Here is a 23,806-nt window from a genome sequence, read left to right as displayed (position 1 = left end):
TGCAAACATCATGACAACTGTATACCAACACACACACACACACACACACACACACACACACACACACACACACACACACATCCCAGTCAACTGTATTACACGACACGAATCATCAACTGTATTACACAACTCGACAACTGTATTACACAACACACACACAAACATCACAGACAATTGTATTACACAACACACACACATCAAACACAACTGTATTGCGCAACACACATCACAGAAAACTGTATTACATTACACACACATCACGCACACAGTCGTATTACACTACACACATCCCAGACAGCACTGCGATCACATTAACATGACATTCCACCAGAACTTGTCAGTCTTCAGAGACATGGGGAGAGGTCATGCACAGGAAATCCCAGAGATTTAAACCCAGAACTTTAAACTTTATTAACTTATTAACTTTATACTTTAGACACCCATATCTGAGGGGAGCCTTCACTGCCAGCTTAATATATACTATATAATATATGATGCTTAATATATTATATATATAGACACGCTTATCTGAGGGAAGCATTCAATTCAAGCTTAATATATATAATATATATAAATATTCTTTCTCCGTGGTCGGAGCCAGGTTCCTAGGGAAGGTCTTCCTCTGGTTCTAAATCCCAGCGGATCACACCAGAGCTCCCAGTAGCTCCCAGTAGCTAGGACCATAAACCTCCAAACCTCTTGGTGCCCAGGTGTTCCAGCGCGCAGTATCTCGAGAGCGGCGTGAGGCTCAGGAGGTAGAGCCAGCTGACTGGTGACTGGAGCTGGCTGTCGCCCTGCATGGTTGACTCCGCCGTCGTCGGTGTGTGAACGCGTGCAGGATATGGTTATAAGTTGCTTTGGGTAAAAGCGTCAGTAAAATCCTGTGATTGTAAATGTCTCCGGGAGACCCCTTCACCAGCCCGTCCACTCAACATGTTCTCAGTGAACCACGAGGGGCATTGTCAACATCATCCTGTTTATGTCATTGATGCCCGCAGCATCACAACAAGTCGAACAGGAGGGTCGCCGGTTTGATTCTTGATGATATACGGCTACAGGACAGTAGGGGTTTATCCCTAACCTGCAGGAGCTTAAATAACCTCCACCTGCTCCTTAATGACCTGTGTGTGTGTGTGTGTGTGTGTGTGTGTGTGTGTGTGTGTGTGTGTGTGTGTGGGTGTGTGGTGTGTGTGTGTGTGTGTGTGTGTGTGTGGTGTGTGTGTGTGTGTGGTGTGTGTGTGTGTTTTCGTGCAAGTGTGCGTGTTCCTGTGTGTGTGTGTGTGTGCCTGTGCGTGGACATGAGAGTGAGAGTTAGAAAGTGAAATTACAGAGTCTGTGTGTGTATGTTTGTGCGGCGTACAGTGTGTGCGTGTGTGTGTGTTGATGTGAGCGAGTGAGAAAGTGAAGTACAGACTGTGTGTGTGTGTGTGTGCCGGTGTGGTGTATATTGCGAAGCGAGCTCGGAGAGTGCTCCATCACTGCAGCCCATTAACCATGATGACGTGATGCGTTCAAGTCCCCCACGTTAACACCAGCTGTGCTCTGCTTTCTCCTTCCTCCTCATTCCTCATTGTCATCGTCCTATTTTCCCCTCCTCTTCTCTCTCTCTCTCTCTCTCTCTCTCTCTTTTCTCTCTCTCTCCCCCTCTCTCTCTCTCTCTCTTTTCTCTTCTCCTCTCTCCTCTCTCTCTCTCTCTCTCTCTTTCCTCTCTCTCTCTCTCCTCCTCTCTCTCTCTCCTCTCTCCTCTTCTCCCTCCTCTCTCCTCCTCCTCCTCTCTCTCCTCCCTCTCTCTCTCCTCTCCTCTCTCTCTCTCCCCCCTCCCCCTCCCTCCCCCAGTGCTGGAGATCCCCTTCTCGGAGCTGGCCCTGGAGGAGATCATCGGGGTGGGGGGCTTCGGGAAGGTGTACCGGGCGGTGTGGCGCGGCGAGGAGGTGGCGGTGAAGGCGGCCCGCCGGGACCCGGACGAGGACCCCGGCCAGACGCTGGAGAGCGTGCGGCAGGAGGCCAAGCTCTTCGCCATGCTGGAGCACCCCAACATCATGGGCCTGCTGGGGGTGTGCCTGCAGGAGCCCCACCTCTGCCTGGTGATGGAGTTCGCCCGCGGCGGCGCCCTGAACCGCGCGCTGTCCGGGAAGCGCATCCCGCCGTGCACGCTGGTGGACTGGGCCGTGCAGATCGCCCGCGGCATGCTGTACCTCCACAGCCAGGCCATCGTGCCCATCATACACCGGGACCTCAAGTCCAGCAACAGTAAGAGCCTCCTCCCCCCCCTGCTCCTCCAGCTCCTCTAGCTCCTCCTCTCCTTCCTCCTCCTCCTCTTCCTCCTCCTCCTCTTCCTCCTCCTCCTCTTCCTCCTCCTCCTTCCCCTGCTCCTCTAGCTCCTCCTCAACCTTCCTCCTCCTCCTCCTGTTCCTCTAGCTCTTCTTCCTCCTCCCCCTCTTCCTCCTCCATCTGCTCCACCTCCTCCTCTTCCTCCTCCTCCTCTTCCTCCGCCTGCTCCCGCTCCTCCTGGTCCTCTAGCTCTTCTTCCTCCTCCTCCTCTTCCTCCTCCTCTGCCTCCTGCTCCTCTAGCGTCTCCTCCTCCCCCTCTTTTCCCTCCTCCTCCTCTTCCTCCACCTCCTCCTGCTCCTCCTCTTTCCCCTCCTCCTCTTCCTCCTCTCCCTCTCCACCTCCTCCTCCTCCTCCTCCTCCTCCTAAGCCTCTTCCCTCCCCCTCCCAGATGTTTGACCCCAGCGCTGTCGTCTCAGAGGTCAGGTGTGTGATTGGTTTCCACTGTGAGTTGAGGGTTCAATCTGTACCCGGAAGTTAGTCAGGGGTCACTCTGCACAAATATCACGTTTGTTTGAAAGTGTGGTCACTTAAGTGTTTGAACTCTCCGTCCAGTCCACCCGCAACTTAATCAACTCAAGGGATTCACCTGCTCTCCCCGAATGAAATAAGTTTTTGTTTAACTGTAAATGTAACTCTGAAGAAAGGTGTGGGTGGCAGGGTACGTAAAGAGTGCTCTGAGCTCAATCCACGGCGAACCACAGTCTGAACGGGGAACGACCCGTCTTTAAGGGCATGCTCGTAACATGGGCTTAAACCAAAAGCTCTTAAACCGTCCCAGCCTCCGCCACGCTGTGTCTGTTTGCAGACACTTCCTGCTCTGCACATCCTGCAGTTTGGAAACCCAAGTGTCCGATTCTGAGTGCACCTGAAATTCACCGTCTCAGGGTAACGAGAGCCTCTCCCTCTCCCGCGTCAGGTTTCAGGGGCATGCTGGGAAAAATACTGACCGCTCCTTTAAACCACAAGCCTATTAAACAGGGATTTCCCCTCCCAGCATTCCGATTGGACGCCTCAACCAACATAACCCGCCCCTGGGCTCCCATTGGCCCAGGCCTCTGTGGTTACAGGGGGGAAGGAGAGCGCCATTGGCTGGCGTGAAGTGCTAAGTTGGTCCACCTTGTTGCTCCGAAGGGGAACACCTCAAACCCAGGGCATGTTAGTGTCGTGTTAGGAGGCGTCTTACACAGACCCAGGGTAGATAAATGGTTAATGGAATGCATTTATACAGCGCTTTTCTAACTAGTGGCCACTCAAAGACTTTTACAACACTGCCTAACATTCAGCCATTCATGCACACGTTCATTCATGCACACTTTCACACACCGACGGCGATATCAACCCTGCAAGGCGACAGCCTGCTCGTCGGGAGCAGTCAGGGTGAGGCGTCTCGCTCAGGGACACCTCGACACTCAGCTAGGAGGAGCCGGGGATCGAACTAGCAACCTTCCGGTTATCAGCCAACCCGCTCTAATTCCTGAGCCACATGACGCCCAAACTCCCCCTGATTGGTCCCTGTGTTATGACGCTGTCGCAAGGGAGAGCGAGGAATCGCCCCTGAGCGTGAATAATTTCAGTCATCCATATTCAATCTGACCAGTGACCCCCCCCCAGGTGGGGTTGTGATGTGACACCATCCCTGTGACCTGGTGGTTAAATTACCATGTGATTACATCTTAAATAAATTTAAATTAATTCAATTAAATCTCTCCCTTTAAAGACTCGCGCACAATGGGATGGCTGAGGTTCAAACATGCCTGTCAGGCCAACATCATCCTCCTACTAATTTAGAACCGTTATATGACGAGTAGGGTGATGGGTGTGAGAGAGAGAGAGAGAGAGAGAGAGAGAGAGAGAGAGAGAGAGAGAGAGAGAGAGAAGAGAGAGAGAGAGAGAGAGAGAGAGAGAGAGAGAGAGAGAGAGATGCAAAAACAGCACAAAAAATCAGAGGCGAATAAGAGAGAGAGAGAGAGTCCCCAAGTCTCTTTCTTCAGAGTAATTGCACAGTATTAAATGTTATCGTACTAAACATGGAGGTGGACAGATTAAAATCAAGGGTAAACAGTTTCCTATGAGCCATATATTTGGCTCATTGGAGTGTTTTGCTTTGTTTGTTGGTTGATTATCAGTGTTTGTGAGGCATTAAACACTTGTTAAGGAGACCATTCTCCTCCGAGCCCTCACAATCAAAGGGGTTTGATTGAATCATCCACCGATTGGTTCTGACACCCCACCGCTAATGCCCTTTGTTCCTTCTCGTTCCATTCGTGGTCCAATTAACCAACCAGCAAAGCCCGGCAATTAATCAATTAGCGATGGTTTGCCGCTTGGCTCGTGTTCTTAACACTGCCTGGTCCAATCATCCCCAGCACCGCATATGGCAGAACGTGTAGCCTGTTCATGTGTTCGCCTGTTTTACATCACAGGAACACCCATTTGGTGCTTTGAGTGGCCCCATGGGAGGACAGACTCTCCCCCCCCTCCCCCCTACTCCTCCCCCACCCTCCCCCGCAGCCCTCTGGCGGTGACCCAGGAAGTATTTGTAGGATCAGCTTGAACCACATTTTGGGGGATTATAGAGAAAACGGACGTCAGAGCTGCGCTCACAGACGCTGCCGGGGGCTTTGATGTTAACCACCACTCCCGGACACACCCTCTGCCTCTCCCTCCCTCCCCCTCCCACTCCTTCTCCCTCCCTCTCCATCTCACTCTCCCTTTCCCTCTCTGCCTCCCTTTCCCTCTCCCTGTCCCTCTCTCTCCCTCTGACTCTCTCTCTCCCCCCTCCTCCCCCCCCCCTCCCTCCCTCTCCCCCTCCCTCTCCCTCTCTCTCCCTCTTCCTCCCTCTTCCTCTCCTTCCCTCTCCATCTGACTATCCCTCTCCCTCTCCCTTCTCCCCCTTCCTCTCCCTCTCCCTAGGGCCTCTCCCTCCCCCTTCTTCCCCTCCCTCTCCCTCCCTCCCCCGCTCCCTCTGACTCCCCCTCTCCCCCTCCCTCCCTCCATCTCTCCCTCCCCCTCTCTCTGCGGGGCAGGGCTCCAGCAGATGGCTTGGCGTAGGGCTGCCAAACGGGGGAGGCGGTGGTAGCGGGGGGGGGGGAACACTTGTCTGTGGTGCGTCAGGATGCTGGCAGGGCTAGCATGCTAGCAGGTTAGCATGCTAACAGGTTAGCCTGCAGAGGAACACTAGCGGTTGGGCCTCAGGACAGGCTGGTTCCCAGCGGGAAGGTTCTGGGGTCGAATCCCGATGAAAGCGTAGCGCGGTGAGGGAGAAACCTAACCCCTACTTGCTCTTTAATGACATGTATCTCGCTTGAAAGCGACTGCTAAATGAGTAAGTATGTAGTAAGGGGAGACTTGTAGATCAAGTTATAAATCACTGTTTTACCCGAATTGGCTTGTTCATAATTTCTCTCTCTCTCTCTCTCTCTCTCTCTCTCTCTCTCTCTCTCACCCTCTATCTCTCTCTCTCTCTCTCTCTCTCTCTCTCTTACCCTCTCTCTCTCTCTCTCTCTCTCTCTCTCTCTCTCTCTCACCCTCTCTCTCTCTCTCTCTCTCTCTCTCCCCTGTCATCCCCCTCTGCCCCACATCTCCATATTTCTTGTGGTTGTCTTTGTTTGGTTCGTGGTCTGATCCGAATGCTTCTGGTTTACATTTCTATTTGTAATGCTCCTGCTATCGTTCACATTCACCACCTCCACCCCCCTCCTCCACCACCACCACCTCCACCCCCCTCCTCCACCACCACCACCTCCACCCCCCTCCTCCACCACCACCACCACCCTGGCGCCTCCACTACCGCCTCCACCCCCCTCCTCCACCACCACCACCACCACCACCTCCACCCCCTCCTCCACCACCACCACCACCACCTCCACCCCCCTCCTCCACCACCACCACCACCACCACCTCCACCCCCTCCTCCACCACCACCACCTCCTCCACCCCCTGCATCTTCACCACCACCTCCTAACCGGCTGACCACCACCACCACCAACTCCACCACCTCCTCCACCCCCTGCATCCCAACCTCCACCACCACCTCCACCACCACTTCCTCCACCACCCCCTCCAACCACCAACTCCAACCACTCCCCCCTTCCCCCCCCCCCCCCGCCCCTCCGCCCACCAGTCCTGATCCTGGAACGAGTGGAGATGGAGAACCTGGGCAACAAGACGCTGAAGATCACGGACTTCGGGCTGGCGCGCGAGTGGCACCGCACCACCAAGATGAGCGCCGCGGGTACCTACGCCTGGATGGCGCCGGAGGTCATCCGCTCCTCCACCTTCTCCAAGGGCAGCGACGTCTGGAGGTGGGCGCGGCGGGCGCGGCGGGCGCTAGCAAACAAAACAAAAAACCACCCCACCCCAAGGCCGCCATTTTGTTGTTGTGGTTGCTGTGGTGGTTGTTGTGGTTGTTGGGGTGGTTGTTGTGGTTGTTGTGGTTGTGGTGGTGGTTGTTGTGGTGGTTGTTGTGGTTGTTGTGGTTGTTGTGGTTGTTGTGGTTGTTGTTGTGGTGGTGGTTGTTGTGGTGGTTGATGTGGTTGTTGTGGTGGTTGTTGTGGTTGTTGTGGTTGTTGTGGTTGTGGTGGTTGTTGTGGTTGTTGTGGTTGTTGTGGTGGTTGATGTGGTTGTTGTGGTGGTTGTTGTGGTTGTTGTTGTCGGGCTGGACTTGGCCCTTAGGACTTAGCATTGAGTAGCACCTTATCCTAGCTGTCTTTGTTTTAGATGGGGAACTGGTTAACTTAACAATAGTGAGTGCTTGGCACTTGGTTCTATGAACATCCTTACTGTACTGACAGCGAGGTATTTTTTCACTTTCTTCTGGCAAATGTACTCTTTATAAGTCGTTTTGGATAAGAGGGTCTGCTAAATGCCCTGATTGTAAATGTAAAGAGCTCGTTCAGCCAAGAAGTGACCTCGAAGAGTTCCATTAATAACCACCGTGCGTGATCCAACCAAGGACCCCTCGCTGGGTTCTGTCTGCGTTTGGCCCCCTGTAGCGCACCTCTGCAAGTCTGAGGCTCTGCATTGAAGAGTATGAAGTACAAACACACACACTCAGCAGTTCAGCCAGGGAGCCACACTCAGCAGATCTCTGCAAAGCACAAATGTTCAGCAGAAAGTCGGATCAAAGTCACACAGAATTACTTGTTTTTGTTATGGAATCATGGATGAAACACACCAACCCACCTACTGTACCATTAGATGAAATCTCATTCATTAAATCGGGGGCGGCTGATGGTGATTTATAATATTGGATAGTATTTTGTTTTTGTATTTAGTCACAAATGTACTCGAGTGCAGAGCTGTGTTTCGCACATGACTTCAACAAATAATCACACCTCTTCTGAGAACAACAAGATTAAGGGGAAGCATCTCGACTGTTCAAATACAAGATCGCCTTGCTTGCCCAGAAAGTGATGCTATAAAGCACGTCCGCAATGGCAAAGACAACGATATCTCCCAAAGTGAAAGAAGTAGGGAGGAGGAGGAAACCCTGCACTCTGAGTAGGGATGGTGGGGGAGGGGGGGGGGAAGGTGGGATAGGGTGAGGAGAGGAGAGTTGAGGGGAGGTGACAGATGTCAGTCTTGTCGAGGGGAGATGGCGTCATGGCACCCTCACACGGTTACAAGTATTCCTCGGCAAAACAGCTGGCAACCGTTTGATTCTCCAGTAAAACAGGGAGGGACTCAACAGAGTCTTAAAAGGGTTTTCATGGTAGGTTACGGACTAGAGAATGACCTCGGCCATGACATGCTCTGCCTCGACGGGCCCGCATTAGATTCAGCGTTCAGACTGGCCCTGCGTGGATTTCACCGTTTATTGAGTTTTCGTGAGCTCCGGTAGGAAACTAGCATCAGGGTTTCAATGGAGAGGCTAGACGTGAGAGGATGAGGTGCACATGGACGCTTGAATCAACCCTCCGCCGTGTATTTGTGTGTCTGACTGGAGTGCAGAGATATTTAACCGTAGCCGGTTGTTATGTCGGTTTGGCCCGGTCGCTGTTTGTTCAGGTGAACTGACCACACTGAGTTCAGAAGAGGTCTCTCTCTCTCTCGCTGTCTCCTCTCTGGCCTCTCTCTATCTGTCTGTCCTCTCTCTATCTGTCTGTCTATCATCTCTCTGTCTGTCCTCTCTCTTTCTCTCCGTCTGTCAATCCTCTCTGCAGTATTTCCTCATTCAAATCTTCATCATGACCTTCTCTTATTAAACTTAATTTACTCTACTTTTCTTCCAACACGCTCGCCGTTGACTTTCACAGCTTCACTAATTCAGTCTGTCATTTCAAGTTTGATGACCGAGCCAATCAGCTTGGCTTTCATGAATGTTAATCATAAAACTCTCGTTATTTGTTAAAAAGTTTACTTTTGAAACATATTAATGACAATAGTAACATTTTGTAACTTCCTGCACCACCTAACGGCCTGACTTTTGGTACTTTCCGTTGGCCCCGGGTAGCAGTCTGTATCTCAGTGTTTTTCCGTTAACCCCTGGTGACGTTCTGTAACCCCTGGTAACTGTCCGTAACCCCGGGTAGCGGCCTGTAACCCCGGGTAACAGTCTGTATCTCAGTGTTTTTTCCGTTAACCCCTGGTGACGTTCTGTAACCCCTGGTAACTGTCCGTAACCCCGGGTAGCGGCCTGTAACCCCGGGTAACAGTCTCCCTCTCCGTCCGCGTAGTTACGGCGTGTTGCTGTGGGAGCTGCTGACGGGCGAGGTCCCGTTCCGGGGCATCGACACCCTGGCCGTGGCGTACGGCGTGGCCATGAACAAACTGGCGCTGCCCGTCCCCTCCACCTGCCCCGAGCCCTTCGCACGCCTCATGGAGGGTAAGAGGAACACTAGGGGGTTGTGGGAAATGGAGTTCTGCGACAGCAACACCAGTGGTCCGTGACATAATCCTGGAAGAGTTGGACCACTGACGCCGACGGCGTTACGGTCTGAAGGTGTGACTCCACGTGCGGTGTCAAAGAGGAGGCAGCAGGCAGCGATGCGTTTGTACAACAAAATAACTTATTTTCCGAAGTAAGTACAGGCGCAGTACAAAAAATACTCCCCCGTGATCAGACGAAGGTGAGAAACAAGACAAAAAAAACCACTATCTGTAATAGTCACAGCTAAGAACCTCGTTCTGGCAAAATACAACACGACAAACCTTTGTGAAGATACAGCAGGGGGTCGGGGGGAGCAGAGAGAATGAACATGCATCACAACCTAAGCACAGGTGCAGAAGATTAGTTCCTGATTGTATACTGTCCGGTGGGGACACCGCAATGCGTGGCCAAACGAACACAGTGGTCCGTGATTTCTCTAAATCATCCGACTTTGTCGGTTGCTCTTTAATTCATACTGTTAAAGGGGACATATTATGAAAACAACACTTTTCCTGGGATTTGGGGTGTTGTTTTGGGTCTCTGGGGCTCCCACATGCATACAAACTTTGAAATAAGTCTGGTTTCTCCATGGAAACAGAGCTGATGTTGCAGGCCAGGATTTCTTCACAATACGATTATAAAGCAGAACTTTTGTACAGGAAAAAACATAAAGAAACAAAACCAAACCGTCCTGGCACCTAAAGATAGTACCTAGCATCGTGTAGCATCTTTACCTAGCTAGCTTTCTTACAAACGGGGAAGGGGTTAAACTAGTGAATGTTAGTGCTTTTCCCTTGGTTCTATGAACTTCCTCAATGTACCGACAGCGATATATTGTGGTTTCTCTTTATCCTGACAAATGTACTTATTGTAAATCGTTTTGGATAAAAGCGTCTGCTAACCTCGCTGAATGTAAATGATTAGCATGTCCTTGTCTGCGTCCCGAGTCGAACGGCCATCATTTTGGTTTTTTTAATAGTTTGTTTTTGTTCTCCTTCTCGCCGCAGAGTGCTGGAGTGCGGACCCCCACTCCCGGCCCACCTTCTGCTGCATCCTGGACCAGCTCACCGCCATCGAGGAGTCGGGGTTCTTCGAGATGCTGGCGGCCTCGTTCCACTCGCTGCAGGACGACTGGAAGGTGGAGATCCAGGAGATGTTCGACCAGCTCAGGACCAAGGAGAAGGTAGGGATGCGTTGGCTCGATGTGGTGCGGGCGGTCCTTTTAAAGCGTGGAACACACTGGCCCAACGGTTGGCCATCTGAAATGTTTGGGGAGACTCTGACGAGTTAAGGCCCATTCACACCCTACGGTAAATACAGATAGGAACCCTTTCGTCCGGTCGCGGAGGTCGTTTTGTCCGTCAGTGGGTCCGTCGCCTCTGAGCTTACGAATCCGGAGTGCTCCGGGAGAAACGGAGCAATACCAACGGAAATCAAGGCGGCAGTATAGAGTCAGAAGGCCAACCATTCGCGAAAATAGAGAGAGTAATAGTATAATCTCTGATATGCATTTATATATTGTATTTAACGTTTTATACTTATATCATACTAAATACCTGACCTTTTTATTTTATTGTTCACCTGCTTTGACAATGAGTTGTAACTGTACATTTAAAAATGGCGCAACATTTTGAGGGGAGAATCTGGGGTTGGTGAGGGGTGTCACATGCCACCGCCGCGTAGACCTACACATTTTGCGCCTTTTTTATGAAATTTTGTGTCATTTTGGATGACACAAAGCAAAATCATCTCCTCTACAGATGCCATGTTTGCGATTGTCGATGCCGGTAATTTGTTTCACTGCCCTCTAGAGGATGTATTGCGTGGCATCCTTAACAACGCTGAAACCGGACGGAGGTATGAAGGGTAGTCCCGGAGACAACGTTTGGTACGGACGGACGAATTTCGTCCTGATCCGGAGGTATGATTCGGCATTTAGCCCGAGGAACAAATCTGATCGGTGTGTTCAGCTGTGTTGGAAGCTTTTGGATTGGATACTCTGTGTGCTGCTAGCACACAACCAATCGGCGAATCAGCGCCGTGTGTGGGAGGGGCGGACTAGCGCCATCAGACTAGCGCCACCTGATGGGAAGGAGCCTTATTGCATCTCGCGCAAGCGCAGAACGTACACAGTACTGTGTAGTCGGCAGTAGTCTTTGCGGTGTGTTACAATGCAACTTTTCTGCAGAATGGGTCAGACGAGAGGCAACGGAGTGGTCGGATAAAGGCAGTTGGCCGTTGGTTTGAGTCTTGGCGGTGTGTGGGCCCCTTAAAGGGGAACCCAGTGATGCAGTTAAACCCTAAGGAACAGCACCACCAGTGGGGGAACACGGGTAGTGCAGTTTCTTTTTGGTGTCCATTGATTCACCACCACCTCCCGGCCGGTCGAGCAACGCCCTCCTCCACCACCACCTCCTCCACCCCCACCTTCCAACCACCACCTCCTCCAACACCCCCTGCATCTCGTACACCACCTCTTCCCCTTACAACCACAATTACAATGAGGAATAAAGAGTTTTGGGTTTCAAAATTAAGATTGGAATTTGGCACTCAAGCTAGTATCCCTATGTTCCTACACATTTCACGAGAATGATTGGGATTTGATTGTGTTCTTTGATGGCCCGGCCTCTCTTGTAAGTCACTTAGTTGGTATTAAAGCCTCTGCTTAAGCACAGAATGTAAATGTGCACGTGCGCTACGCTACGCTAACGAACCCCGGGTATCCGTGTCTTTGTTCGTCCCCGGGTTCCCTGAGAGCCATGGATTATCTCTTCAGTGTGGCTTTTTAATCGCGCTTTTAATTCTTCTCCTGTGTCGGTTTAATTACCGTCTTGCCGCCGTGACAATGCCGCTGTAAACCGAGGGAATCAATTAGATGCTTCTGTGCGATCTGAAAGGGAGAGCCTCCAGGCAGCCCAATGCCGCTCAGAGGGCTTGTTTGTTTATGTACGGTATCCAACGATGGGCGAAGGCGGGCCGACCTGTCATTTCACATCACCAGATTCTAACAGTGCGACGCAAGTTTTTGTGTCGCTAACACTGTAGCACACCCCCGTTCAGATTTGGTTTTAGTCGCTCAGCAGATGTTTAGTATCATGAACAGCTTGAGAATTTCGCTAATGCTATTATGTCCGGTACTATGTTGCCGATACTAACGCTACCATATGCTAAGATGAAATGAGAAACAGGGACCTTTTGTAGTTTGGCGGTCCATACACGCACCCTACATGCACCCACCTCGTTCCTAATGATAGCTAATGCTATTATACCTCTTTTTGCTAATGCTATCATATGCCGCTTCCATGTCCTTTTTTTGCAAAGGCTAATGCCAACGTACGCCTCTATCATGTCCTCGTGGGCTAAAGCTATCCTACACCCTAAATATGACCCTCTTTGTTGATGCTAACCTACATCCCCTACCTTGTACATACACCCAGGACTTGTAGCAATGCGCTAATGCTGAACCTTAAGCTAATTTCAAAGGTAATTCTACCTTACACCCTCGTCTTCTGCCGATTCGCTAAAGCTAAAGCTAATGCTAAAGCTAACGCTATCACTCCTCCCCGCCTCCCCCCTCCCCAGGAGCTGCGGTCGTGGGAGGAGGAGCTGAGCCGCGCGGCGTTGCAGCAGAAGTGCCAGGAGGAGGAGCTGAAGAGGCGCGAGCAGGAGCTGGCGGAGAGGGAGATCCACATCCTGGAGCGGGAGCTGAACATCATCATCCACCAGCTGTACCAGGAGAAGCCTCGCGTGGAGAGCCGCCAGGGCAAGTTCCGCCGCAGCCGCCTCAAGCTGAAGGACGGCAACCGCATCAGCCTCCCCTCAGGTACCCCACCCCCCCCCCCCCCCCCCCCCCCCCCCCCCACCCCCCCCCCCCCCCCCCCCCCCCCCTCCGGGTCAGGTCGCGGTGCGTCTGTTCAGGTGTTGGTTTACACCCGCGGTCTACATAGCCTCCGCCCTTAGCCGACCACACCTCTCTTGTAAACGTACTGTACGTCGTACATCCTGGCACTTAATGTACACGCTTACACTTACCGTTAACGCACACACGTATGGCATGTTTTTGAAGCGGTAACTAAGCTTCTGATAAGAAAATGCCTTAAAGGTGACGTATTATTCCACCATGTGTGAGTGTGATTAGCCGTTACAAGACGTTTTTCAAAGTCTTTCTCTTCCGACAGCACAAGTGGGCGTGTCCACCTGGATGTGTGGGCACACCTGGTGGTATAATATGTCGCCTTTAAAATGAAAGTGACGATAAAACTATGCTTGGGTCATGTATAAGTGACACAATAAGGGCATTTTTTCCAAGTGTTTCGAAATCAAGATGTTTTTTTTTTTTATTGTACTTAATGGTGCTTTAACCCTGGCCGCTGTCCGTCTGTCTGTCGGTGTGTGTCCGTCCCGCCCCCAGACTTCCAGCATAAGATCACGGTGCAGGCGTCTCCGTGCCACGACCGGCGCCGCAGCGTCCTGGGCACCGGGTCCAGCCCGCCGGGCAGCCCTCCTCTGCTGACACGCCTCCGCGCCATTCAGCGTAAGCCCCGCCCACTCCCCTCCCGTGGTCAACACAGGACTCCGCCTGCCGCAGACAACTGATCGTTCTCTTTTTCATCGCTGCATTACTGAATGAATGAAAGGTGTAAAATCTGTAAAATAGGTCAATATATATGGTGATGGCCTGAAAGTATTTATTTTTTGTCTCGTTGAGATTTTAAATCCCTTTTCCAAGAGAGACCTGGCCGAGAGAGCAGCATAAAACAAAGAAATACGTTTAGTTTCGTACAAAACTAAAAAAACACAATCTTTTCATATTTTAAGGATAGTTTTTGGATTTAGTAGTGAATGAATTAGACACAGGAACAATTTCCAATGCTACCATATTCTAGGTCCTTGAGTGATGAGCCAAAGGCATCAAATGAAATTGATTTTGATTATTTTTATATATAGAGTCTTTCTGTGTGTCTGTTACAGCAGACCATTTGTATACGTTGGTAATTTGTATTAATGTCCCTTTCAGAAAATAGTCTTGAATAAATCCCATGTTTGTGGACCAAGTTATAATCTGCGCTGTTGAGGACGTTATTAACCAAACCGATCGATCGGGGAGGAATGTGTATTGATCCTATTACACAGAGAGCGGATGACTTGTGGGCCTCCTAACGATGTTATCACTCACATTCACGGTCGGAGCAATATGCTCTGTGACCATGAGACTGTGAAATAAGACGACAATTGAGAGAAATCTATCTCTGTTTTACGCTCGCTTCAAAGCACTTGAATGAACCGAAGGAGAGATATGTGTTGAGGAGTTAGAGTAGTGAATGCAGTGTGGCTCCCAAGTGTTAAAACGATTGAATTAAATCCGAACTAGCAGCATGAAACTCCCACAGAATTATATATTCACTCAACTAGTTTGTAGCTTAGTCAAAGAGGGATGGAATGAGTTTCGTCTTTTTGTTGGGGAACCTCCAATGATTCAGCTCAACGTGGTTCAAATATAATGTTATAATAATGTTAACAATGTTCATTACAGCAAAACAATGTTAGAATGCTGACAAGGTTGTCATGTTCGCAATGTTATTCCTAGAGAACAATGTTATAATGTTAGCAATGCTATTCTTATCCGACAGTATGATTCTGGTTAGCTTGACCTCGCTGAATAACGGGTGTTTCCTGGGTGGTTCTTGGGGTGTTTCTGTGGACAGTCACCCCCGGGGAGGGCTGCGTTGCCTGGGGACGCGGCACGGCCTTCATGCTGGAGGAAGAGGAGGGAGAGAGGAAGAGCTCCAGGACCACGGGCCGGACGCGAGGCTCCGGACCGTACCGGGAACACAGCGCTGATGCCAGGTGAGACTCATCAGGGCCCCGAGAAGGGGGATGGGGTTAGAGGTTAGGTTAAGGTTCAGAGTTTGGGGTTAGGGTTCAGTTTGGGGTTAGGTGTTAGGATTCAGAGCTCGGGGTTCATAGTTAGCGGTAAGGGTTCAGAGTTTGGGGTTAGGGTTCAGTTTGGGGTTAGGGTTGCTTGGGGTTAGGGGTTAGGGTTCAGAGTTTGGGGTTAGGGTTGCTTGGGGTTAGGGGTTAGGGTTCAGAGTTTGGGGTTAGGGTTCAGAGTTTGGGGTTAAGTCTTAGGGGTTAGGGTTCAGAGTTTGGGGTTAGGTGTTAGAGGTTAAGGTTCAGAGGTTGGGTTAGGGTTCAGCTTGGGGTTAGGGTTCAGAGTTTGGGGTTAGGGTTAGGGGTTAGGGTTCAGAGTTTGGGGTTAGGTGTTAGAGGTTAGGGTTCAGAGTTTGGGGTTAGGGTTCAGTTTGGGGTTAGGGTTCAGAGTTTTGGGTTAGGGGTTAGGGTTCAGAGTTTGGGGTTAGGGTTCAGAGTTTGGGGTTAGGGTTAGGGTTTCAGAGTTTGGGGTTAGGTGTTAGAGGTTAGGGTTCAGAGTTTGGGGTTAGGGTTCAGTTTGGGGTTAGGGTTAGGGTTCAGAGTTTGGGGTTAGGTGTTAGAGGTTAGGGTTCAGAGTTTGCAATCACATCCCTGCTACCCATACCAGCATTTTTTTATATTTTCAATTCATTTCGTGTCGATGATCATCGGGATTGGTTGATGATTTAGTGATAGTGTCGGTTTGAGGTGTGAGGCTAAATGAGCCTCAATGCAGCTCCTTGATTCAGCTAGCGGGACCCGTTCTTCTTCTGCGTTCCCCAGCGTGCGGCCGTCCCACGAGTGCAGCAGGCAGCGCTCCTGCAGCGCCCCCAACCTGCGGAGGTCCCCCCGACACAGCCCTGCTGTCCCCGGGGTCCCCAGCCTGGTGGAGCTGGGTGGGGAGCACACACACACACACACACATACGCAGACGCACACAAAAACGTACAAGCAAACACGTACATGTACACACACACACACACACACCAGCCTGGTAGAACTGGGTGAGGAGGACACACACACACACACACACACGTATACACCCGCAGACCCACACACACACGTACACGTACACACACGCACACATGTACACACAAACACACACACACACAGCCCAGCCTGGTGGAGCTGGTTGAGAAGCACACACACACACACACACACACACACACACACACACACACACACACACACACACACACACACACACACACACGTCCTCCGCTGTTTCAGACCGTACAGATCATCAGTTGACAGAAGAGCGTTTCTCACGTTATATAATAAATATATCTAATGTTCTAAAAATATACTATCCTTCTTCATCCAGAGAACGAAGACTGCTGCTTCAGCAGCGAGCCCAGCCAGTCCCCGGGCCCGTCCCGGGACCCCTCCCCGGGCCAGTCCTACCTCTGCCTCCCCTTCCAGGGCCACGGGGCCGAGGGGGACGCGGGGCCCCGGGACAGCGGCCCCGGGGCCCCGGCCACGGAGACCACCCCCGTGAAGAGGAGCCCGGGGCGGGGCCGGCGGCCGGAGCTGGTCCTGCTGGGCTGCGGGGCCCTCCTGGCCGCCGTGGGGCTGGGCTTCAACCTGCTGGCCCTGGCCCCGCCCGAGGAGACCGCCAAGCCCGCCCGCTGGGACGGCTTCTTCCACCGGGCCGGGGGGCACCGGCAGAGCTCCAGCCGGCGGGAGAGCCCTCTGAAGACCCCCGCGGCGGTGGTGAGCGGGGTGGGGGGGGTACCGTGGTACCAGCGTAGCGGGGGTGGTGGTGACATTAACAACACCAACAGGGACCGTGTAACATCCATCATAATAGACATGTATTGTATACATTATGTATGTAGTACGTTATATATTATATACAACGGACAACTGACATCATCATACCTGGATCGTCACGTTGGTTCTAGTGTCTCTCCTGGACCTGTTGGTTCTAGTGTCTGTTGGTTCTAGTGTCTGTTGGTTCTAGTGTCTGTTGGTTGGTTCTAGTGTTGGTTGGTCCTACTCTCGGTTGGTTCTAGTGTCTGTTGGTTCTAGTGTCTGTCTGTTGGTTCTAGTGTCTGTTGGTTCTAGTGTCTGTTGGTTCTAGTGTCTGTTGGTTCTAGTGCCTGTTGGTTCTAGTGCCTGTTGGTTCTAGTGTCTGTTGGTTCTACTCTCGATTGGTTCTAGGGTCTGTTGGTTCTAGTGTCCCTCCTGGACCTGTTGGTTCTAGTGCCTGTTGGTTCTAGTGTTGGTTGGTCCTACTCTGTTGGTTTTAGTGTCTGTTGGTCCTACTCTCGGTTGGTTCTAGTGTCTGTTGGTTCTAGTGTCTGTTGGTTGGTTCTAGTGTCTGTTGGTCCTACTCTCGGTTGGCTCTAGTGTCTGTTGGTTCTAGTGTCTGTTGGTCCTACTCTCTGTTGGTTCTAGTGTCTGTTGGTCCTACTCTCGGTTGGTCCTAGTGCCTGTTGGTTCTAGTGTCTGTTGGTCCTACTCTCGGTTGGTCCTAGTGCCTGTTGGTTCTAGTGTCTGTTGGTCCTACTCTCGGTTGGTCCTAGTGCCTGTTGGTTCTAGTGTCTGTTGGTCCTACTCTCGGTTGGTCCTAGTGCCTGTTGGCTCTAGTGTCTGTTGGTCCTACTCTCGGTTGGTCCTAGTGTTGGTTGGTCCTACTCTCGGTTGGTCCTAGTGCCTGTTGGTTCTAGTGTCTGTTGGTCCTACTCTCGGTTGGTCCTAGTGCCTGTTGGCTCTAGTGTCTGTTGGTCCTACTCTCGGTTGGTCCTAGTGTTGGTTGGTCCTACTCTCGGTTGGTTCTAGTGTCTGTTGGTTGGTTCTAGTGTCTGTTGGTCCTACTCTCGGTTGGTTCTAGTGTCTGTTGGTCCTACTCTCGGTTGGCTCTAGTGTCTGTTGGTCCTACTCTCGGTTGGTCCTAGTGTCTGTTGGTTCTAGTGTCTGTTGGTCCTACTCTCGGTTGGCTCTAGTGTCTGTTGGTCCTACTCTCGGTTGGTCCTAGTGTTGGTTGGTCCTACTCTCTGTTGGTTCTAGTGTCTGTTGGTCCTACTCTCGGTTGGCTCTAGTGTCTGTTGGTCCTAGTGTCTGTTGGTCCTACTCTCGGTTGGTCCTAGTGCCTGTTGGCTCTAGTGTCTGTTGGTCCTACTCTCGGTTGGTCCTAGTGTTGGTTGGTCCTACTCTCGGTTGGTCCTAGTGCCTGTTGGTTCTAGTGTCTGTTGGTCCTACTCTCGGTTGGTCCTAGTGCCTGTTGGCTCTAGTGTCTGTTGGTCCTACTCTCGGTTGGTCCTAGTGTTGGTTGGTCCTACTCTCGGTTGGTTCTAGTGTCTGTTGGTTGGTTCTAGTGTCTGTTGGTCCTACTCTCGGTTGGTTCTAGTGTCTGTTGGTCCTACTCTCGGTTGGCTCTAGTGTCTGTTGGTCCTACTCTCGGTTGGTCCTAGTGTCTGTTGGTCTAGTGTCTGTTGGTCTACTCTCGGTTGGCTCTAGTGTCTGTTGGTCCCTACTCTCGGTTGGTCCTAGTGTTGGTTGGTCCTACTCTCTGTTGGTCTAGTGTCTGTTGGTCCTACTCTCGGTTGGCTCTAGTGTCTGTTGGTCCTACTCTCGGTTTGGTCCTAGTGTCTGTTGGTTCTAGTGTCTGTTGGTCCTACTCTCGGTTGGCTCTAGTGTCTGTTGGTCCTACTCTCGGTTGGTCCTAGTGTTGGTTGGTCCTACTCTCGGTTGGCTCTAGTGTCTGTTGGTCCTACTCTCGGTTGGTCCTAGTGTTGGTTGGTCCTACTCTCTGTTGGTTCTAGTGTCTGTTGGTCCTACTCTCGGTTGGTCCTAGTGCCTGTTGGTTCTAGTGTCTCTCCTGGACCTGGACTGGGAGAGCTCAGACGTAGCGTTCCTGCTCCTATGACTCTTAATCCCTGCTGTGGTTCTCCAGGTGGCGGCGGTGCCTCCCCCCCCCCAGCCCGGCCTCCCCTCCTCCCTCACCCTCCTCTCGCTGTCCTCCGTCTCCGACTGCAACTCCACCCGCTCCCTGCTGCACGCCGACAGCGAGGAGCTGCTGGCCTGCCGCCCCGCCAAAGCCTCCGCCTCCGCCCGCGCCCAGGCCCCGCCCCCTCCGCCGGCCTTCCAGCCCCGCCTCAACCCGCTGGTCAACACCCACCTGGAGAGCTTCAAGCGCAACCCCCGGCAGTCGCTGACGCCCACGCACCTGCCCTCCGCCCCCAGCGCCGTCCGCTGCCTGAGACGCACGCCGTCCGACGGCGCCATCAAGAAGAACCTCCAGCCTCTACCCGAGAGGGGCCCCTGGGACGCCCCGGGTAAGGTCACACCGAAACAGGGGCCGATATCCGCGCGACGTCTTCGCGCAAGTTTGATTGCGTGAGGTTTGAAAATACTCGCACGAGTGTGTTGAAGGGTAATGGAGAAGGGGTGGGCTCTCTTGTGAACAGCAAAGTTTCTTTCCGCCGATTAATTCTCAACCATGGCCGGGATAACCGCCACTACAAGTCTTTACTTGTTGTGGAAATACCAGAGACGTCGGATAACCTAACGCTGTTGTTTAGGGTTCTTAATATCATTTGGAGGGGCACACAGCTTTTGGCCCGGATATTATATATTATATTATCTAGATATTATATTATATTCTGATAGCAGGAGTTCTGATCAGCCCATGAGTAACCAAACTTAGTTTTAACTCGCGTACCGCACTTAGTATTGATAACCTGTAGATGGCGCTAAACTCATGTTCGCCGTCTTGCATACAGTCCCCCTTTAACCTCTGCTCTGTTCTCTGTCTCCAATGGCGACCAGGCGTGTTCCGGCCCCTGAAGGACCCCAGCCCTGAGGTGCCCCGGCTCCCCAACCCCAACCTCCTGTTCCCTCCGACCCCCCGCAGACGCTGCGCCCCGGAGCGCCCCAAGACGCTGGACTTTGTGGCGCGGCCGCGGCCCTCCCCCCGGGCCCGCGGCGACGCCTTCTGGCCCGAGCAGAGGCCCAGGGCCAACGGACAGAGCCTGGCGGCCGGCGAGTCCCCGGCCCACTCCTCCAGCACCGAGACCCCGCCCACTGTTGAGTTTGGCCGGGACACGGCGGCGGCGGCGGCAGTGCCGGCCACGCCCATGGAGGCGGCGCCCACGCCGACGACCTTCTCCCCGCGCCGGGTAAACAACATCAACAGGAACCTCCTAGACCAGCTGGACGAGGTTCAGTGCCGAGACGGGACGGTTCCCCTGTGCCGGCCTGAACTCAGCTTCCCCAAGGCCTCCCCGTACCACCACAAGCACGGGTTCTGGTCATAACCGGACCCGGGCTCTGTGCACAGCCGCTGCCCCCCCCCCCCACCCCCATCCAGGTTCGGACCCTCCCCAGTCCACTTGTAGGATGGTCAGGACCTGATGGTTCTCCTACTATGGGTCCTGTTTGTTTTGTCGGTCGGCGTGCGCCCGGTGGGGGGTGCTTAAAGGACCACAGTGGTCCATCAGAATGAGCACCACTGAATGCCGATACTCTCCTGATTGCTGAGGTACTCCAGGTTGGGTCAGTGATAGGGAATTCGATGGCATTCCCAAAGTCATCACATTTAGCTTTAACATTTTACCTCAGCATGTGAAAGACCAGTCGACCATCCCCTAGACATGTATCCTGGACTCTTCGGGGTACTTTGGTAGGTTATTCAAAATATAACACAGTGCCCCTTTATTTAAATGCGAATCTGGAATTGAGGGTTCCAGCAAAAGTGTGACCTGGGTAACCTCCCCCATCTGGTGCTTGTGTGAGTGAATCAGCCACACTTGATTCTGACTGCATTACAAGAACCAAACAAAGACAGTTGTCTGCGTTGTCCCACTTCCAGACAACATTTGGCCAAGTTGTATAAAAAGTTATTTTCCTGGAATTAGTGAATGTTTAATGAATGGGAAATTTGTGATAATGGCATTTAAAACACTGATAACCACAAAGCTTTACTTATCTCTCTCCTCGTTTAAGTTCCTGTTTTAGATTGTGCATTTTATAAGTGCACTTTTGAAAAAGCATTATGATTGTAAAGCTTACATTTTAACCGTTTTTGTGGTTATTTTCAATTGCAAAACAAATTCACTTTATTTACTTGAATGGTCTCTAAAATGAATGGTCATTCCATTGGCTGGCAGCCAACGTGTTCACTAGTGTGTCCTGTACAAGTCTTTTTTGTATTGATGAGCTGTCACCACGATCACCTCCGATCAATACCCCCACGTGAGGGATATTGTTTCACAACACAAGCACCTTTTTTTTGCGTCGATCGTCATACGAGCTATGTTGCGACACTCTGACGAGCACTAGGCTAGAGAACAGGATTCTTCGGCCTCATGTACTGTTAAACCACGCGGCCCACTAGGTGTTACCGCCGTGAAGTGAGGCTGTGCTCTGGACGTACTGACTGCATGGGCCTCAGTGGGTCTTCGTGAACCAGGTCTTTGCGGCGAGTGCACACCGGTGTCTCTTTCTGAGTATTTAATTTTGTAATATTGACTTTTGTTTATTTATATATTGATTGATTTCTTAATGAAATTATGTACTTGTATGTGTGTTTTTTATTTATTCAAGGTTATTTATTTATTCATGTATCCTTTTGTAATTCATTACATGTGTTATGTATATTTTATACGGGGGTGGGGCTTCACAACGCAATTAATTGTTTGCAATAACCCTAAAGTCAAAACTCGACCACTATTACACTGTCACTTTTTGTTCAAATTATTATTTTCTCACCTTTTCTAAATAATTCCCTCTTGGATCAATCAATTAATCTCGATCTTTGATAAAGTTTGATAGAAACAACAATTAAGGAACGTGAAATAAAAAGTGTACCGGGATAAAGCCAGCTGGCACACCTTTTAAGGTTCACATTTATTTGCCCCAACACTCACATCCACGTTGTCCCTCCTCTGTGACATCCTGTCAGCTGACCGGTCCGGTATGACACGATGTTTGAGAAATACAACAGGTCAAATAAAGTCAGAATCAACTGCAAACAAGACCATGGGGAGACTATGAACCAGCCAGCATCTGGTTAATACTGCGTCTGGTTAATACTGCGTCTGGTTAACACGAGGTCTGGTTAATCCTGCGTCTGGTTAACACGAGGTCTGGTTAACACTCTCACACCTGTCCATCTGATCCACACGTGACCTCTTTGCCTGGAACATGCTACCCACTGGGGAACGGATTTGTGGGGGGACTGGTTCATTGTTAATGCGATTGGATGATAACGTATCATGTAAATGTGAATGCTTTTTCTCTGCGTAGTCTGGGGGGAATGCTAGAATCCTGGATATCTAACAACACGGCGTCTCGACCTGATGGTGTATGGTCCCTCCTCTTGGTGGAAACACGACTGCTAATAAGCTGATGAAACCCGGACCCCTACTGGAGACCGATGGACAATGTTTCAACCCGGGACTCTGATACCATGTACGACTGATTAACTTGTATTTGCACTGCAACACACACACTTTACTCCAGTAAAAACGTAGTCCACACAATCCAGTCTCTTCCCGGTTCTTCATTAGTATGGTTTTCCTTCGCTAAGGACTAAATGTCAGCTGTGCATTGGATGCGGCATCACTCCACGCTACATCGGCAGTGTGCTCCTCACCATGTCGTCCACCTCGGCGGGAGATCTGTCGAGCGCAGTGTTACGTCATACCTCAATCTTCATCCTCATCATCGCCACCACCACCACTGGCTGCCTCCAGCCCCAGAGCCCCTAGACTATTATCGTCGCATTGCCATGGCAACCAGGGAGGAGAGATGTCTGTATGAAAGCGTTTCTTTTCACATCGGCCCCTCCTCGATATGCTCTAGCCCCTGCTTGTAGAGGGACAACCAATCGGCTGACTGCATTGGCCGTGTGTGTACCAGGACATGTGTGTAACGGGACATTGGGGTGTGTGTGTGTGTGTGTGTGTGTGTGTGTGTACCAGGTATGTGAGAAAAGTGTAAACAGGTATGTACCAGTTGTGTATACAGCTGTGTTTACAGGTGTGTTTACCAGGTGTATACTAGGTTTGAATGCACCAGGTGTGTGTACCAGTTGTAAGTTTGCCAGGTGTGTATATGTGGTGTGTATACCAGGTGTAAAGTGACCAGGTGTCTTAATGGGTCGGAGAATACCAGGTGTGTGTGTAAGTTTACCAGGTGTGTAAACCAGGTGTGTGTACCAGGTTTTGATACCGTTTGTGTGTACCAGATGTCCCCAAGTGTGTATAGCAGGTGTAGAGTGCACCAGGATTGCAACCAATGAAGATTTGAAGATGAACAACAAGTAAATCATTTTGAATCAGTAGATATCTTTATTACATAGATCTGTTGACAGTGTGCTTGTACATATATCTTATGCAATGTGATTGAAGTGCTTGGTTTGGCATTAAGAAAACGGGACAAGAATGACGTCCATCTTCCGTCATAGCGGCGCCCATTGCAAGGAGGCCAGGCTAGCTCATACACTTTATACACAGAGAGTGTGATATGTTTAACACACAGCTAACCAAAGAAATATTGGGCTATCCCATATATACACAGAATGTGTGATATGGTTAACACACAGCCAACCCAAACACTGGTCGGGTTTTTACCCTCAAGGAAGAGTCCCTTTTTCACCGGAAAACGCAACTTTGTTCTTAGATATTTGGCCTATCGACAGTATATATGTCGTAGTCCTTCTAAAAAATACTGTTCAGTTGACTTAAA

The 23,806-nt window shown here is 51.1% G+C and overlaps 1 protein-coding gene across 1 annotated transcript; it reads left to right on the top strand.

Moving 5' to 3' along the window:
* Window positions 1-2,021: 2,021 nt before the first annotated feature.
* On the top strand, window positions 2,022-20,373 carry map3k9 (mitogen-activated protein kinase kinase kinase 9). Its single transcript, XM_056590824.1, has 11 exons — window positions 2,022-2,250; window positions 6,455-6,635; window positions 9,009-9,157; window positions 10,210-10,385; window positions 12,785-13,025; window positions 13,614-13,736; window positions 14,908-15,049; window positions 15,896-16,008; window positions 16,437-16,816; window positions 19,038-19,392; window positions 19,886-20,373. Exons 1-11 carry the CDS (start codon window positions 2,040-2,042, stop codon window positions 20,371-20,373), a joined length of 2,559 nt encoding a protein of 852 aa, XP_056446799.1. The 5' UTR covers window positions 2,022-2,039.
* The last annotated feature ends 3,433 nt before the right edge of the window (window positions 20,374-23,806 follow it).

The sequence above is a fragment of the Gadus chalcogrammus genome, chromosome 5 (genome assembly GCF_026213295.1).
Source record: "Gadus chalcogrammus isolate NIFS_2021 chromosome 5, NIFS_Gcha_1.0, whole genome shotgun sequence".
In the NCBI taxonomy this organism is placed as follows: Eukaryota; Metazoa; Chordata; class Actinopteri; order Gadiformes; family Gadidae; genus Gadus; species Gadus chalcogrammus.
This window is presented reverse-complemented; position numbering and strand designations above follow the sequence as displayed.